The sequence below is a fragment of the Haliotis cracherodii genome, unplaced genomic scaffold (genome assembly GCF_022045235.1).
Source record: "Haliotis cracherodii isolate W230 unplaced genomic scaffold, xgHalCrac1.p SCAF_7, whole genome shotgun sequence".
In the NCBI taxonomy this organism is placed as follows: Eukaryota; Metazoa; Mollusca; class Gastropoda; order Lepetellida; family Haliotidae; genus Haliotis; species Haliotis cracherodii.
This window is the reverse complement of record NW_027266330.1, coordinates 18,328,740-18,344,062: the sequence shown is the minus strand read 5'-3', so window position 1 is coordinate 18,344,062 and position 15,323 is coordinate 18,328,740. Positions and strand designations below refer to the sequence as shown.

General features: G+C 39.6%; 1 protein-coding gene across 1 annotated transcript in view; it reads left to right on the top strand.

Annotated features, from left to right (window-relative positions):
- Window positions 1–15,323, top strand: part of LOC139448563 (calpain-5-like) — a 45,978-nt gene that overhangs the window by 5,472 nt on the left and 25,183 nt on the right. Inside the window, exon 2 of the mRNA XM_071230133.1 lies at window positions 12,375–12,572. Coding sequence (XP_071086234.1) covers window positions 12,402–12,572 — 171 coding nt within the window. The 5' untranslated portion in view covers window positions 12,375–12,401. The remainder of the gene's footprint in view (window positions 1–12,374; window positions 12,573–15,323) is intronic.

The window sequence follows — 15,323 nt, the reverse complement described above, 5'->3', positions numbered from 1 at the left end:
TATGATATTATACCATTATGGAGACGTGACAGTGGTTTCTGTCACAATGACATCACAATGCTATCAAAATCATGACATCACAATGCTATCAAAATCATGACATCACAATGCTATTTGCAACAGTCATGGTGATATCACAATGGTATTGGTCAGTGACTTCACAATGGTACCACAGTCATGTTGATATCACAATGGTATCGGTCAGTGACTTCACAATGATACCACAGTCATGGTCATATCACAGTGGTATTGATCAGTGACTTCACAATGGTACCACAGTCATGGTGATATCACAATGGTATCGGTCAGTGACTTCACAATAGTAGCACAGTCACAGTGATACAACAATGGTATCGGTCAGTGACTTTACAATGATACCACAGTCATAGTGATATCACAGTTATATCGATCAGTGACTTCACAATGGTACCACAGTCATGGTGAAATCACAATGGTATCGGTCAGTGACTTCACAATGATACCACAGTCACGGTGATATAACAATGGTATCGATCAGTGACTTCACAATGATACCACAGTCACGGTGATACAACAATGGTATCGATCAGTGACTTCACAATGATACCACAGTCATGGTGATATCACAATGGTACCACAAGTCACATTGACATCATAATGATATCGGCTATTGTGTCTTCATTATGGTGACAATACTGTCTCGACATGCATGCTGTCAGTAATGATCAGAATCATCAGACGCAGGTTTATGGGATATTCCAGAGTTTCCATTACTGGTAAAATTGAACCCTATTAGTCCAAAATTATAATGGAAAGTACCGGTATGTTTAAGTGCTGCCAGTCCAGTGAACTGGTTGGCGGAAACTGAGCGGTATTCTATTTTGAGTAAGGGAGTGCTGAGTTTCTATGTGGCTCCAATATGTTCATCACTGTCACCTGAATATTTGTACGAAGTTTGTAAATATCAGTAGACTTGTTTGTTTGTTGTTTAACGCTGCACTCAGCAATATTCCACCTATATGACAGTGGTCTGTAAATAATAGTCTAGACCAGGCAATCCAGTGATTGACATCATGAGCATCGATCCACTCAATTGGGTTATGATGACATGCATCAACCAAGTCAGCGAGCTTGACCACCCGGTCCTCAGTTAGTCACCTCTTACGACAAGCATTGTACCATTTGCGTCAAGCAAGGGTCAGATTTTCTCGGGTCTAAACATTTTGGGGGTATTGCTACACATGTATCATGTATATGTCATAACTACAAGGAGACGTTCTTGGATAATTTCCATCCCTGAAATATCATAATTATGTTTTGAATGGTTTAAAAATTAGAACAAATTTAATGTTCAAAGTATTATAAGCATGATAAGTTTTATGTGTCTCTGGCATGAGTAATAGTATTACTCATGCTGTATGGTCATCACTGTGTTCCATCTGGTGTTTGTAATGTATCGAATGTGGTGACCCAGAATCTAGGTCTGAGGATCACCAGCAGTCGTAAAGCTGTATCATGGTGTATTTTAACATTTTCACAAGTTGTTTCCTCGGTAATGTCATCTGTTTAATATCTATCACAGGCTTTTGCCTAAACTAGTCTCTGAAAATATGTAATTTTGATACAAAACAACTCCATTTAAATTGAAAAGGAGCCTCAGTGAGATGATGGGAGACTCAGAGCCTGTGGAAAATCTAGACTTGCTTTATTTAGGGCTATAGCTTTACTGTGAGCAAGGGCTGGGCAGAAGGAAAAATAATAAGGTTTCAGGATTTTTAAACGGACTAGGTTTTACCTGATGGCGAGCTATTGGATGATACTTCACATGTGTAGCAGCAATACAAATTGGCACTACTCCCATAGTCCTAGCTAAACTGCTCAATAATTAAGGTATTTTAAGGAACAGTAGAAATTTGCCATGTTTTAAGGGTTTTGCTATATGCTTTCATTATAATGGCTCGTGGACCAAAATGTTAGTTTCCATCGTTGGTTTTGCCATGTGTTCTCATTATAATGACTAGTGGACTAAAAATGTTGGTTTCCATCGCTGACATGTACAATGTACAATTATACAATGTATAATTCTGCACAGTTTCTTGAAAATGTTCACAGGAACCCATTTTGACTCAGAAAAATGTCAACATTTGAGGGTTTTCATTACTGGGCTATGACGTGGGAGTATTCATCATAAAAGCTAGGGCATGGGGACATGCACAATACGACTGTGGAACAATCAATCAACGTCTGTTGTCCTTCCAATAGCATTTTTGATGAACAGATTCCATTAGTATAAATTTTGAATGAGATATTTCTGTATCACAACTGATGTAAGTTCTCTGTTCATACATCTGCTGAAATGAGTCAGTTTGGAATTGAACCATTAATCATGGTCATTTGCTGCATGTAGAAAAAAATAAAAACTCCTGAATTCAATATTTCTTGAATGAGTCATCATCAATGTTGCTGTGTTGGCTAAATATACCAACCATGAAAGCTGACGCCGCAGTTTCTATACAGCATGGATAGGTTTTTTTACAGATGTAAGTATGTGTTGACTTAGTTGTTGTTGGTTATCTCAAGGCTGTCATCTGCCCCGAGTGTTCCCGAAGATGTCGGTTGGGTTGTTCATGGGTAGTTTAGGGATAGGTGGCACTTGTGGCCTTGCTGGTGTCATGTCCTCATTTCCTTGATGCCTGTTGGTGTAAGAATACTACAGACTTCAGATCTACAGCTTAAGCCGCATTCACACAGCATGCTCACTCTGTCATTAGCATGAGTGAGTTGGATTTTATGGCGGTTCAACAACATTCCAGCAACATCATGGTGGGGGAAACAAGAAACGGCTTCACACATTGTATCCATTTTGTTTGTTGGTTTGTTGTTTAACGCCGCACTCAGCAATATTCCCGCTATATGACGGCAGTCTGTAAATAATTGAGTCTGGACCAGACAATCCAGTGATTGACAACATGAGCATCGATCCTAGCAATTGTATCGATGACATGCATCAACCAAGTTAGCGAACCTGACCATCCGATCCCGTTAGTCGCCTTTTACGACAAGCATAGTGGCCTTTTACGGCAAGCATGGGTTGCTGAACACCTATTCTACCCCGGATCTTCACGGGTGACAGAGGTGTTGAGAGAGATGGTTCCAACTGCTATTATTATTCATGAGGAAGAAATGATTGACAGTTACTTAATTCTTACTTAAGATTGATCAACTCTTTATATCATGCTCAACCAGATATAATCGGTTATAAATGTTTTGGGTATTCAGTGAATTATGTAGGATTCCAAACTTGTGACCTTGGCAGGCAAATTGGAGCAATCGTTATTTTGTTCAAAATTGGGATTTTTGTTTAAGTTTTTATTCTCCTAATTTCAGGGGTATTTTATCATTGTTTTAATAGTATAGCAAAAACAGCAGGAATTGGGTAATGTTTACTTCCAATTTGGTAATTTTTTATGACATTTGCTCCAAACTTGGGGCTGAATATTAGCCTCTGAGCAGATCTAGATAAATCCCTGGTATTTTCCAGTTATCACACATAAAAAGTCCACTTATTATTATTCCACATTATTATTATTTTGTATGAAGGCTGATCAGTGAAAATGGAGATCTGTCAACAAGAAAACAAGGAAATGTTAGGGAATTCTAAACTCAAGTCACTGTGGCTCTCCTGAATGTGTTTTGTTTTATTTGCTTTTGCATATTATTTTGATTAGGAAACAATGATGTTTTGACAAGGAAAAATACAAAAGTGTGTGTTTGCACTGAAATATCTTATATTTCAGTGACTGTTTTCCTCGTCATGTTCACAGTATTTTGAAATATTTCTGGAAGGCAGAAATTTCAAACCAACTTTTTAAGTGAGTATGTTGAATGCATGGATGCATATGCTATTTGTAGGAAGAGAATATTTTCCGGTAAGAAAACCCAGAAAGGAATAGCAAAAATAGAACATCTGAAAAACTATCATATCATGCCCAATGCTGAATTAATGAATATTAGACATGTAACAACAATACATCATGATCATGATCATAATGATAACACATGTACATCATCAGATCTTGATCATGTTGATATGAACATGCCAAAGCTGTGGATACAATGTACCCGTGAAAATCCGGGGTAGAATAGGTCTTCAGTAACCCATGATTGCCGTAAAAGACACTATGCTTGTCGTAAGAGGCGACTAACAGGATCGGGTGGTCAGACTCGCTGACTTAATTGATGTAATCATTCTATCCCAGTTGCGTGGATCGATGTTCATGATATCAATCACTGGATTGTGTGGTCCAGACTCCATTATTTACAGACCGCCGTCATATAGCTGGACTATTGCTGAGTATAGCAGCAGTGTTAAACAACAAACAAACAAATGCAGTGCGTAATAAATGTGATATGACAAGAATTACTTTTGTGAAGGAAATCCTAAAATATATTTGCGGATATTTATTCTGAAATTGGTTTTGTAGATTATAAACGGCTAAAGACATGATAGCACCAGTGATAATTCTCACTCTTTGCATCCAGTTGAAGAGGGTGACAGCTTCCTGTTGGGATACAATGACATGCATCAATTGTGGCACACAACTGTGGCACTATGATTGCTTTGATGAACAGGGCACATGGTTTGGTGTTCATGCTGTCAACCACTGATTTGCCTGACCCAGATTTGGTACTTTGCAGAGAGACATAAGATATAGCTGAACCAATGCAGACAGGGTGACTGTGTATTTATTTGTTGTTTGTACCTGTGTATCATGATACATATCGAATCACAAGCATCCTGTAACAAGACCCCTCCAACTAATATGCAGAGCTCCAGATAAGCTGCGTATCTGCGTGAAATACGCATCAGAAATGCTGAAATACACAGTAAAATATAATCCAAGCGTATCAAATACGCAACGAACATTACAGATACCTACAAAAATAAAACTTGTGCGTATCATCAAAATATTGTGAAGTAACCCTGCGTATTCGATTAGCAAATCAGCAACTTATTTTGAAATTATAAAGGGGCGCTCCGTCAACCTTGCCAAACTCCACGATGACAGTTACATCATGATCATTTGCCATCACACTTTCTTGTGGAAGTATCGTGGTATTTTTGAGTCCTATAAAGCTCTCGAACCCACACGACACCAGTTTGCAGGGACTAGATGAATAGTGTTTTTAAATATTTAACTTAAATACCCACATGTGTAAAAACTAGTGGGTAACAGAAATTTGAATACGCAGGTAGAATTACTGATACCCAATGATTTTAAAATGCATGGGTAAAATACCCACAACACCAAAAGCTTATCTGGAGCTCTGAATATGTATCCTGACAGAAGGGACACAATGAGTGTATTGTTGTGTACACACTGTCCATTGGAGGAGGGCACTTCCTTGCACATGTCTAAACAAACTGACACCAGATGTGCAGTGACACCTTTCAAAGATCAGGCCAGTTGATGCTGAAATGTCAAATTTAATGCCTTGTTTCATAAATAACTCAAGTTCGTGTTTATTGAGCTGAAGTAAGACTTGCACGGTGTTAATGCCTGTCCTACCAACATTGTGTAACTTGGGAGCATACTTCAGTATCTGCGTATCAGTCAGTGTATCTGCGTATCAGTCAGTGTATTTGTGTATCAGTCAATGTATCTGAGTATCAGTCAATGTATCTGCGTATCAGTCAGTGTATCTGCGTATCAGTCAGTGTATCTGCGTATCAGTCAGTGTATCTGCGTATCAGTCAGTGTATCTGCGTATCAGTCAGTGTTACTGCGTAGCAGTCAGTGTATCTGCGTATCAGTCAGTGTTTCTGCGTAGCAGTCAGTGTATCTGCGTATCAGTCAGTGTATCTGCGTATCAGTCAGTGTATTTGCGTATCAGTCAGTGTATCTGCGTATCAGTCAGTGTATCTGCGTATCAGTCTATGTATCTGAGTATCAGTCAGTGTATCTGCGTATCAGTCAATGTATCAGTGTAGTATGCAACCAATCATATTCATGTCTACACAATAATTCCCTTGTGGAGGTCACTTGGGATATTTTCCTGACACAAGAATCTTGTGGTATTTCCCCGATGCAGGTACCATGGATATATCATTTATTCTCCCATGAATTTTGAAATTACTCGATTCTGATTGGTCAATCACAGGCTATTAAATCACAATCAACCCCCTCTGATTCAAACAGCTGGTTTGACGGCAGCATTTAACATTTGAAACCTCACGCTGCACATTTGATTCTAAATTCAATTTAACGCAGTTTAATCTACAGGTAACCTAGCTCTGCATTGAAAACACAGTATGTTTATCTCCTAAATGGTGTTTAATGACAACCTTGCTAATTCATCTTTGCGCCATATTGGTTTATTATGGTTTATATGTACTTTAGTTTTTGTGATCAGGGAGGAAGTTTGTGCACTTTATGACCAGAATCTGTGTAAACTTTCCACACGTGTCTCCATCTGACATGGAATTTGAACAGTTGCTCATGTGTTATACTCATGATTGTCAAATGTTGAGCATAACTAAATGTGACATGACTGCTAAAGCTTCACAAGACCCTTGGACTTTAGAGATGAAGGAGACTACAGCTCCCACTGACTTATGAGCATGACGAGGATTACCCCGTAGTCCACCTGTCATTGCAATCTCCATGGAGTGAGTGAGTTTTTTATTTTATGCCCTTTTTAGCAATATTCCAGCAATATCATGGTGGGGGACACCAGAAATTACCGGGACTTCACACATTGTACACGTGTCGGGAATCAAACCCTGGTCTTCGGTGTGACGAGCGAACGCTTTAACCACTAGGCTAACCGACAGCCTGCAATCTCCATGGTGGGGGTGATGGCAAGTTGAATTATTGACAGTGGACCTGTAGACTCTGAAAAGGTCTGACAGACGTGACAGATTTTTAAAAAATAATAAAATTAACAAACACATAGTCAGTACCTCCAGCTATATTAAGTTGTACAAACATCAAATATAATTGGGATATTTTTTTTTATTATCCTAAAATGCAAAACTTATTGTCATAATCATGATAATAGGTCAAGTGTATATTTAAATAGAATGACACATCTGATTATCCCTATCAAAAGTTGAGTGGTACATTTGTACTTTACCATTGATTTTATCCAATAAACATTTTTTTGAAATACTACTAGTCCTGCACCATGACTGTATATTTATATATTTTTCACTAAAAGCCTAGGCAAATCTAGATTAAACTTAACTAAGTCTAGTTTCCTTGATTATATGACAGCAGAAGAGGAAAGGTTCTTTCGGAGAAAAAATGTATAATTATTTTGAAGAAATGTTTTCACTGACTAAGTGTTAGTCTAAGTCGTACCTAAATTGTCCTGTCAGACTCTATAGCTGAGGGTCTTCATACACCCCTAACAGTTTCCCTAGGGCTAACAAAAAGTGGAGAGTTGTAATGGTGGAAAACGCAGGGGCATCAGGGAGGGAGGTATGTACTCACCACTCTGTCACAGCGGGGGCATGGGTGGCCCAGTCGTCTAAGGCGCCGCGATTCGCTGTTCAGAGTTGCGTCCCTTGGGCATGCCAGAAACCTATGATTGTGGGTTCGAATCCCGGTTCGCCCCAACATCTGTTTCTAGGTTTGTCAGCACCATACCCGTACTCGTGGGTTTCACCGAAGTGGTAAACGTCTGAGACCTGCATCACTTCGGGCTTTCCTCCCACATTAAGCAGACACGCCGTGATATAACTGAAATAATGTTAAAAGCGGCGTTAAACCCAACTCACTCACTCACTCACTCTGTCACAGCACTGCAGACATGCTAGCACTACAATAGTAGCAGCATGGCTACAATGTTTATGTATATGACACTGGTATGACATGAAAAAGGGGTTATGTTCCACAGCCTGGGCCCATTTTCCGTTTTTAAGGACCAACTGTATGATATTTGTGGTTGAGGGTTAACCTGCATCAAAAACAAGAATTGTTGAAGAAAATTCTGGAGAAAACAATTATGCTTCAGACTGTTTACAACAAAATTGCCCGCAAACAATTAGTTATTTGTTGCAAGATGTTTTTAATTATATATTATTTAGGCCCATAGTTGTACCTGAAAATATAGCTCCATACAAAATCCAAGTCCCCGACTCAAATTAGTCAAATGCTCGACCCCTGGACTAATATCTAGTCTCTGAAATGAACATATTTTCTTGAATTTTTTTTTGTTAAATTATCTTAATAAAAATAAAATAAAAAGGAGCCCAGAGACTCTTCATTTTCAGATACTGCAGTAATCAAGCATTATAGACTTGCAGGGGCTGTATTGGATATATTTGTATCAGGGTCTGTATGACAGACCAGGTCAACCCCTTAAATCTCTGTGAAACTGAGGCATTGAATGTTGGATAATGTTTGCCTACTTTATGGGTCATCATACAGTTGAGTTTGAAAGAGTTGAATATAACTTGCCAGCAGTGCCTTGTCCCCCTTAAAATGTCCCTCACAATGACCTGTGTCGGTAACCATGGTAACATGCCTCACACTGGCATCAAACATGGTCCTACCTGCTTACATCTAGTCATTATGACCCAATGACCGTCAGTGTAAATGTCATGTTCTGCTGTTGTAGTGAGTATGGTTTTCGCCGCTTTTAGCAATATTCCAGCAATATCACGGCGGGGGACATCAGAAATGGGCTGCACACATTGTACCCATGTCAGAAATGGAACCCGGGTCTTTGGCGTGACGAGCGATTTCTTTAACCACTAGGCAACGCGACCGCCCCCCGCTGTTGTAAGTACAGTTAACATTGTCAGAGTGACCCTTACAGTACAGCGGTGATCAATACTATAATGATAATGGTGAGTAGTGATCTACGTCAGTGGGTCAGTTTGACAGTTGTTCAGCTAGGTCGCAGGTGAAGATTGGTCTTCTTGTGCAGGCCTACCAATGAAAACTGACAGACTGCAACAGAAAACTGTCATATGCCTACAATACTCAAGGAATAGGCAACATAAAACATCAGTTTGGAGAGCACGCTATAGTCTGTCATACAGACCCTGATACAAATATATCAAATACAGCCCATGCAAGTCTATAATGTTTGGCAAGTCTAGATTACTGCAGTATCAGGATCTGAAAATGAAGAGAGTCTCTCGGCTCCTTTTAATGATATCTTATTACGATAATTTAACAACTGTTTTATTTTTCTGTAAGACATGTTCATTCCAGAGACGAGATGTTAGTCTATATATCTGCCATATGTGGTGGTTGAAGCATAAAACCGGTGCACATAGCATATTAATGCAAAGTGTGCACATCGGTTTTGACTTTTATAACTCCCAAAAACGCAAAAACTTTTTAAAGTCAATTCTCATAAATATATTCGTCAACTATTATAACTTCACAGACTGCTTATTTATATCATTAACACACACAAAAATGGAAAAAAACATACAAGGTCGGTGACTTCATTCAGCACAATAATGGCATCACATGCCCCGCCCGTTCTATTATCAGTCAGGAAACTGTAGTCCGTAGTTAACCGGGGCGCGGACTATTTTGTTTTCGGTTTATGACAAATAATTGCTTTTTTTAAACAATCAAATGCTCAAACTCACCCGCAATATATTCATTACTGAATGGGGCGGTTGGGTAGCCTAGTGGTTAAAGCGTTCGCTCGTCACGCCGAAGACCCAGGTTCGATTCCCGACATGGGTACAATGTGTGAAGCCCATTTCTGGTGACCCCCGCCGTGATATTGCTGGAATATTGCTAAAAACGGCGTAAAAGCATACTCACTCACTCATTACTGAATGATGTTAATAGCAGTAGACACTGATTATAAATGGAGCATATGACATTCGTATATCAATGCAGAATTTCCCCTGACCATTGCTTCAGACCTCCTACCATGATAACGTGTAGGTCACCGTAAACTGGGTTGAAGGTTTCTTCACGACTGTGTTACTTGGTGGTTGTTAGTTCACAGTCATGGTGCTGGATGCAGGTCGAGTTTACAGCTATTCTTACCATTTTGTTTTGTTGCTGTTGCCTAGCAACCAGAGACCCAACATTGTTATTATCTTGTTAGGCAAATCTCTCCCACTCTGGGAAATGAGGTAAACACTATGCATTATGTAATAATCATCATTGCAGCTGTGCACAGCCATTGTATCATGTATGGGCTTTGGTGCAGCTACTCTGAGGAGAGAGCAGTCTGGAATACTGTAGTGTGTATCTCATCAAATCTCTGGAACATTACTTTCTCAATTTATTCATTTAACCTATTATTGATAAGATTTGTTTGTTGTTTAACGCCGCAATAAGCAGTATTCCAGCTATATGACGGCGGTCTTTACATAATCAAGTCTGGACCAGATAATCCAGTGATTGACATCATGAGCATAAACCCACGCAACTGGGATACGATGACATACATCAACCAAGTCAGCGAGCCTGACCAACTGGTCACGTTAGTCACCTCTTACGACAAGCATTGATTGCTGAAGACCTATTCTAACCTGGATCTTCACTGGTATTATTTTTAAGAAAAGCAAGTGTGCTATTTGGTTGATAACCTCCTTTTTAGTTGCGAAAGTGAATGAAGGCTTTCTTAGTAAATATTACATAAGATTATTTTGTAATTGCTTCATTTTTTATAATTAAAAACATATCAACATAACAAACATTCATGATATTACAGTTTTCTATATAGCAATATGAGATAGACTCTAGATTGTGTGGTTTGAAGGGACTTGTATGTAATGGTCCCATTGATGATAATAGTTATTATCCCCCGCCAGGAAGTGGGGATATAGAAATGGGTGCCGTCCGTCAGTCCTTCCGCCACATTTAGTTTCCGGAGCAGATGTTGAAAACCGTACCATATTTCTTCACCAAACTTGGCACATAGATAGGTCTAGTGGTGAACTGGTGCCTTTTGATAGTTTGGGATTTTAAAAAAAATTATTTTTCGAGTTTCCATGGCAACGGCTTAGACTGAAAATGGCGGTAGTCCTTGTTTCCGGAGCAGATGTTGAAAACCTTACGTTATTTCTTCACCAAACTTGGCACATAATGTCATCTCGCAGTATTGAAAACATTTCCTTTCTTGTTGGCAACTCATTACAAATACAACAGTGTAACTGATCTTAAACCTACTCAGCTGTATAAACACTGCCTTCTATCCTATATATATTCTTGTCAACCATACTCGTAAATTTATCTAAGTTGCAACATGGTCTTAATTTTTAGAATCTGAGATTTCTGATGAGTGTCATGATGATTTATGCAGATCGTGCAGGAACATGTGCACATACTCTACGAGGGCATACATATTGGGGTTCATAAACATTGGGGTTGATAAAGATGTGCCCTAGGGTCATATCACGTCACAAGACAACAGTGTATTGTATCTGTCATCCGGACAGCATTGTTGATGTCATTTGAATCTTATTGTGACGTGAGGTCGGAATGACATCACACTAGAAACGATGTCATGGCTGAAGATTGTGATGTCATCGCGCAAATTGTGGTACTGCTGCTGTTGAGACATGCTGTCATTGTAATCATTAATATTGGTCTCTGTATGTAGACATCTTCTTCTGTAATAAATAGAACATGATATTAGTGTTCATGTCATACTATGTTTATGACACACGCTCTTGCTCGGGAAATACCGGAATTAGACACTCGTGTCGTAAACATAGTATGACATGAACACGAATATATGGCTAAGGCTTAATAAAATAAAAGAATTGGTTCTCAGGCAATGTTTTTTGAAAACATAGTTCGGGCGGGCAGTATCTTTTTTAGTTTTTTTGTTGTTCAAACTAGTATGTAAACAAATAAACAGTCGTGTAACCAAATGAAAAGTTGTGTACAATCAACCTGGGAAAGTGCCTCCCTACATAAATGTATTCCTTGATGAGTAGACCCGTGAAGATTCCGGGGTAGAATAGGTCTTCACCAACCCATGCTTGCCGTAAAAGGCGACTATGCTTGTCGTTAAAGGCAACTTACGGGATCGAGTGGTCAGGCTCGCTGACTTGGTTGATACATGTCATCGATCCTAAGTGGATCGATGCTCATGATATCAATCACTGGATTGTCTGTTCCAGACTCGATTATTTACAGACCGCCATCATATAGCTGGAATATTGCTGAGTGTGGCGTTAAACAACAAACCAACCAACAAACCAACCTTGACGAGTAAAATAATGGAATACAGTATTTGATTACTGTAGGATTTGGAATGTTTAAGGATTTTGGTTTGTTTTTAAAAATGGAAATATAAACAAAACATGCAGCAGACCTTGTGATGAAGCAGACGGTGCCTGAGAACCAAGATTATTATTTATTTATTTTAGCCTAATGTTGTGAGCTGGTTACCTTCAGGTGCAGTGCTAGCAGGGAGCTTCCAGTATGGGTCTGTTTGACACCGTCAAGAAGTACAAGGGACAGGACTACAATGCCCTCAAGAAGGAGTGCAAGGAGAAGGGGACACTCTTCATCGACCCCGAGTTCCCTCCCGATGACAGGTCTCTCTTCTACACGAAAGGGAAACTAGCAGGAGTGGCTTGGATGCGACCAAAGGTGGGGATCCTGTTTTACAAAAATGCTGTCCTACTGGACAAATACGAGAGGACTTTTATAAGGGCCTCGTTCCACGAAGTGATTTTAGCATGTTTAGTGCTAACATCACCTTAATTCCCATGTTTAAACTTATAGGGGGCACCAGCATCCCAGTTGTTTATGGCACAGCAGTTACTTCTGCAGAGTTGCTTCCCTTTGGCATACCAGGATTCCATTTTGCCACAATTGTTTTTAGGTGTCAGATTCACTATTGTGCTCGTGGGTAAATATCTAAGACCTGTATCAGTTTAAACTTTCCTCCCACATCTAGCTGACATGCTGTAATACTGTTCAAAACAGCATGAACACAAACTCACTCACTTACAACAATGGTGGCACAGTCCAGGGCGCCATTGTACAAAGCGATATTACCGCTAAGGCAGCGTTAGAAATTGGCACTAGTCCTATTGTCCTTGCTAAACTGCCCAATGGTAAAGGTATCATAACGACAAGTAGAAATTTGCCCTTTTTAAGGGTTTTGGTATATGTTATCATCATAAGGACTAGAGGATGAAAACTGTTAGTTTCTACCGTTGTAAGGTGATAGTAACCTCCCTTCCTTAACATAGACTTGCGACAGTCGTAGCACTAAGTTTGTTTTGTACAATGGCCCCCTGCCCTGTGAAGTATTTCACAAAGCCCTGTTGGTGCTGCAGCTGTTGCAAGTCTATGTTAAAGTATGCAGGCTACAATGGAAGTGCTAAATACGTTGTGGGGCCCAGACTGTTCCTTGCTCAATGAAGCAGTGTAAATGCTATGACTGTTACAAGGCACTGTATGATGTAAATGTTTGGATATATCACATGACATCATAAACATGAAGGACGTGGTTAGAACATTCGCTCGTCACGCCAAAGACCCGATTTGATTCCCCACATGGGTCCTATGTGTGAAGCCAATTTCTGGTGTCCCCTGCCATGATATTGCTGGAATATTGCTAAAAGCAGCTTAAGACCATACTCATTCATCATCAACATGAATACTGCCACACTGGGATTTTCCAGTTTGTGCTTTGCCATGCAAGGAAAAGTCAACGTCAAGCAAAGATTGTTAAACATTAGGCAATCTGTTTTAGACTGATGATAATGTAGAACTCTTTCCATTTGTAGACAAGGAGGATATAATGGCTGTATGGGATAATTGATCGTGTCTGTGGGCTGTGTGCAATTCCCTGAATTCAACAGACATTATCTAGCTAATGATCCCTTATGAAAATTATTACGATGTTAGACAAGATTGACATGTACATACATATCAGTCAGGGTTTGTTGTGGCGACAAGTCTGCAGGGCTGGTCCCACAATGCACTGTTAGTGCTACTGCTTTGTCAGTATGACACTGCAGCAGTCATACTATTTAAATAAAGGGACCAGGGACCTGTCCCACGAAGCTGTCTTAGCATTATGACGGTCGTAACTCCCATACTCTAACATAGACATACAGTCTGTGGTTGTTTTGTTTGTTTGTTGTTTAATGCCACACTCAGCAATATTCCAGCTATATGACGGCGGTCTGTAAATAATCGAGTCTGGACCAGACAATCCAGTGATTGACATCATGAGCATCGATCTTGACAATTTGGATACGATGACATGCATCAACCATGTCAACAAGCTGACCACCCGATCCCGTTCGTCACCTCTTACGAGAAACATAGTCGACTTTTACAGAAAACATGGGTTGGTTGAAGACCTATTCTACCCCGGATCTTCAGTCTGTGACGTTAGCAACTAATTCGAAGCCTGAGTCTTATAAGCTCAACTAATAATAGTGTAAAAAAACCCACTAAATCATACTGAAAATTATGCTGAGAGCCATGTTCGGGCTAGTTCTCAAAAGTGTTTGGCACAGACTGGAGATATGATAGTCATAGCAATGAGATCTTTGCTGGGGACCATTAGCTATTATACCCATCAAATAACATGTTTTCCAACATATTTTCACACTTCTCACGCCTACAGGAAAGTCTGATTCATATTGCTTTGTCATGCTTCATTTTGAAATTGGTTGCCCAGGAACAGCGTTTGTAAATTCTGCCTTCCCACTCACCTCAGGCCAATAGTTTTCTACGGGGAGACAATTATCTTTCAAACCCCCTATCCTGCCTGTCTGGTAACTTTTTAAACTTTAGAGTTCAAAAATGTGATTCAATAAGAAGAATGCGTGAAAGGAATATCTCTGATCACTATATTTCCCCATCGGCTTGAAGTCACAAATCCTCAGTTTTGTCTAAATATGTGCTAATAAGAAAATAAACGTGTTTTGTAGCACTCATAATGCACTTTATAGTAATTGTCAGTTTAACTTCTTTGAGTGGCATTTAGAAGTTGGTGTGATGACGTAAGACGAGTTCTATATAGAGAATATAATAAAGAAGTTGTTCATCTATAGAACTCGTCTTACTTCAATTGTCAGTTTGTACCCCTGAAATAAGGGCCAGTAATATATGCTGTGGCATTGTGAAAGGTAACTGGTCACCTTGTTCATTTTGATGTTGACTTATGTCATTCACCGCTCTGGAAATTGTACTGTCTTCGAACACATTGCCATGACTACCAAGGAAAAAACCTCCACTTTGAGCCATGTCCCCAAGCTCTTGTCAACCGGGCAAGTTATATTTAGCTGCGGAGTTTACTGAACAAGTAATATCACAAACAAGGCTGCGTTCCTGAACGTTTGCTTAATGCACAATTGTAAGACTAGCCTTAGTCTG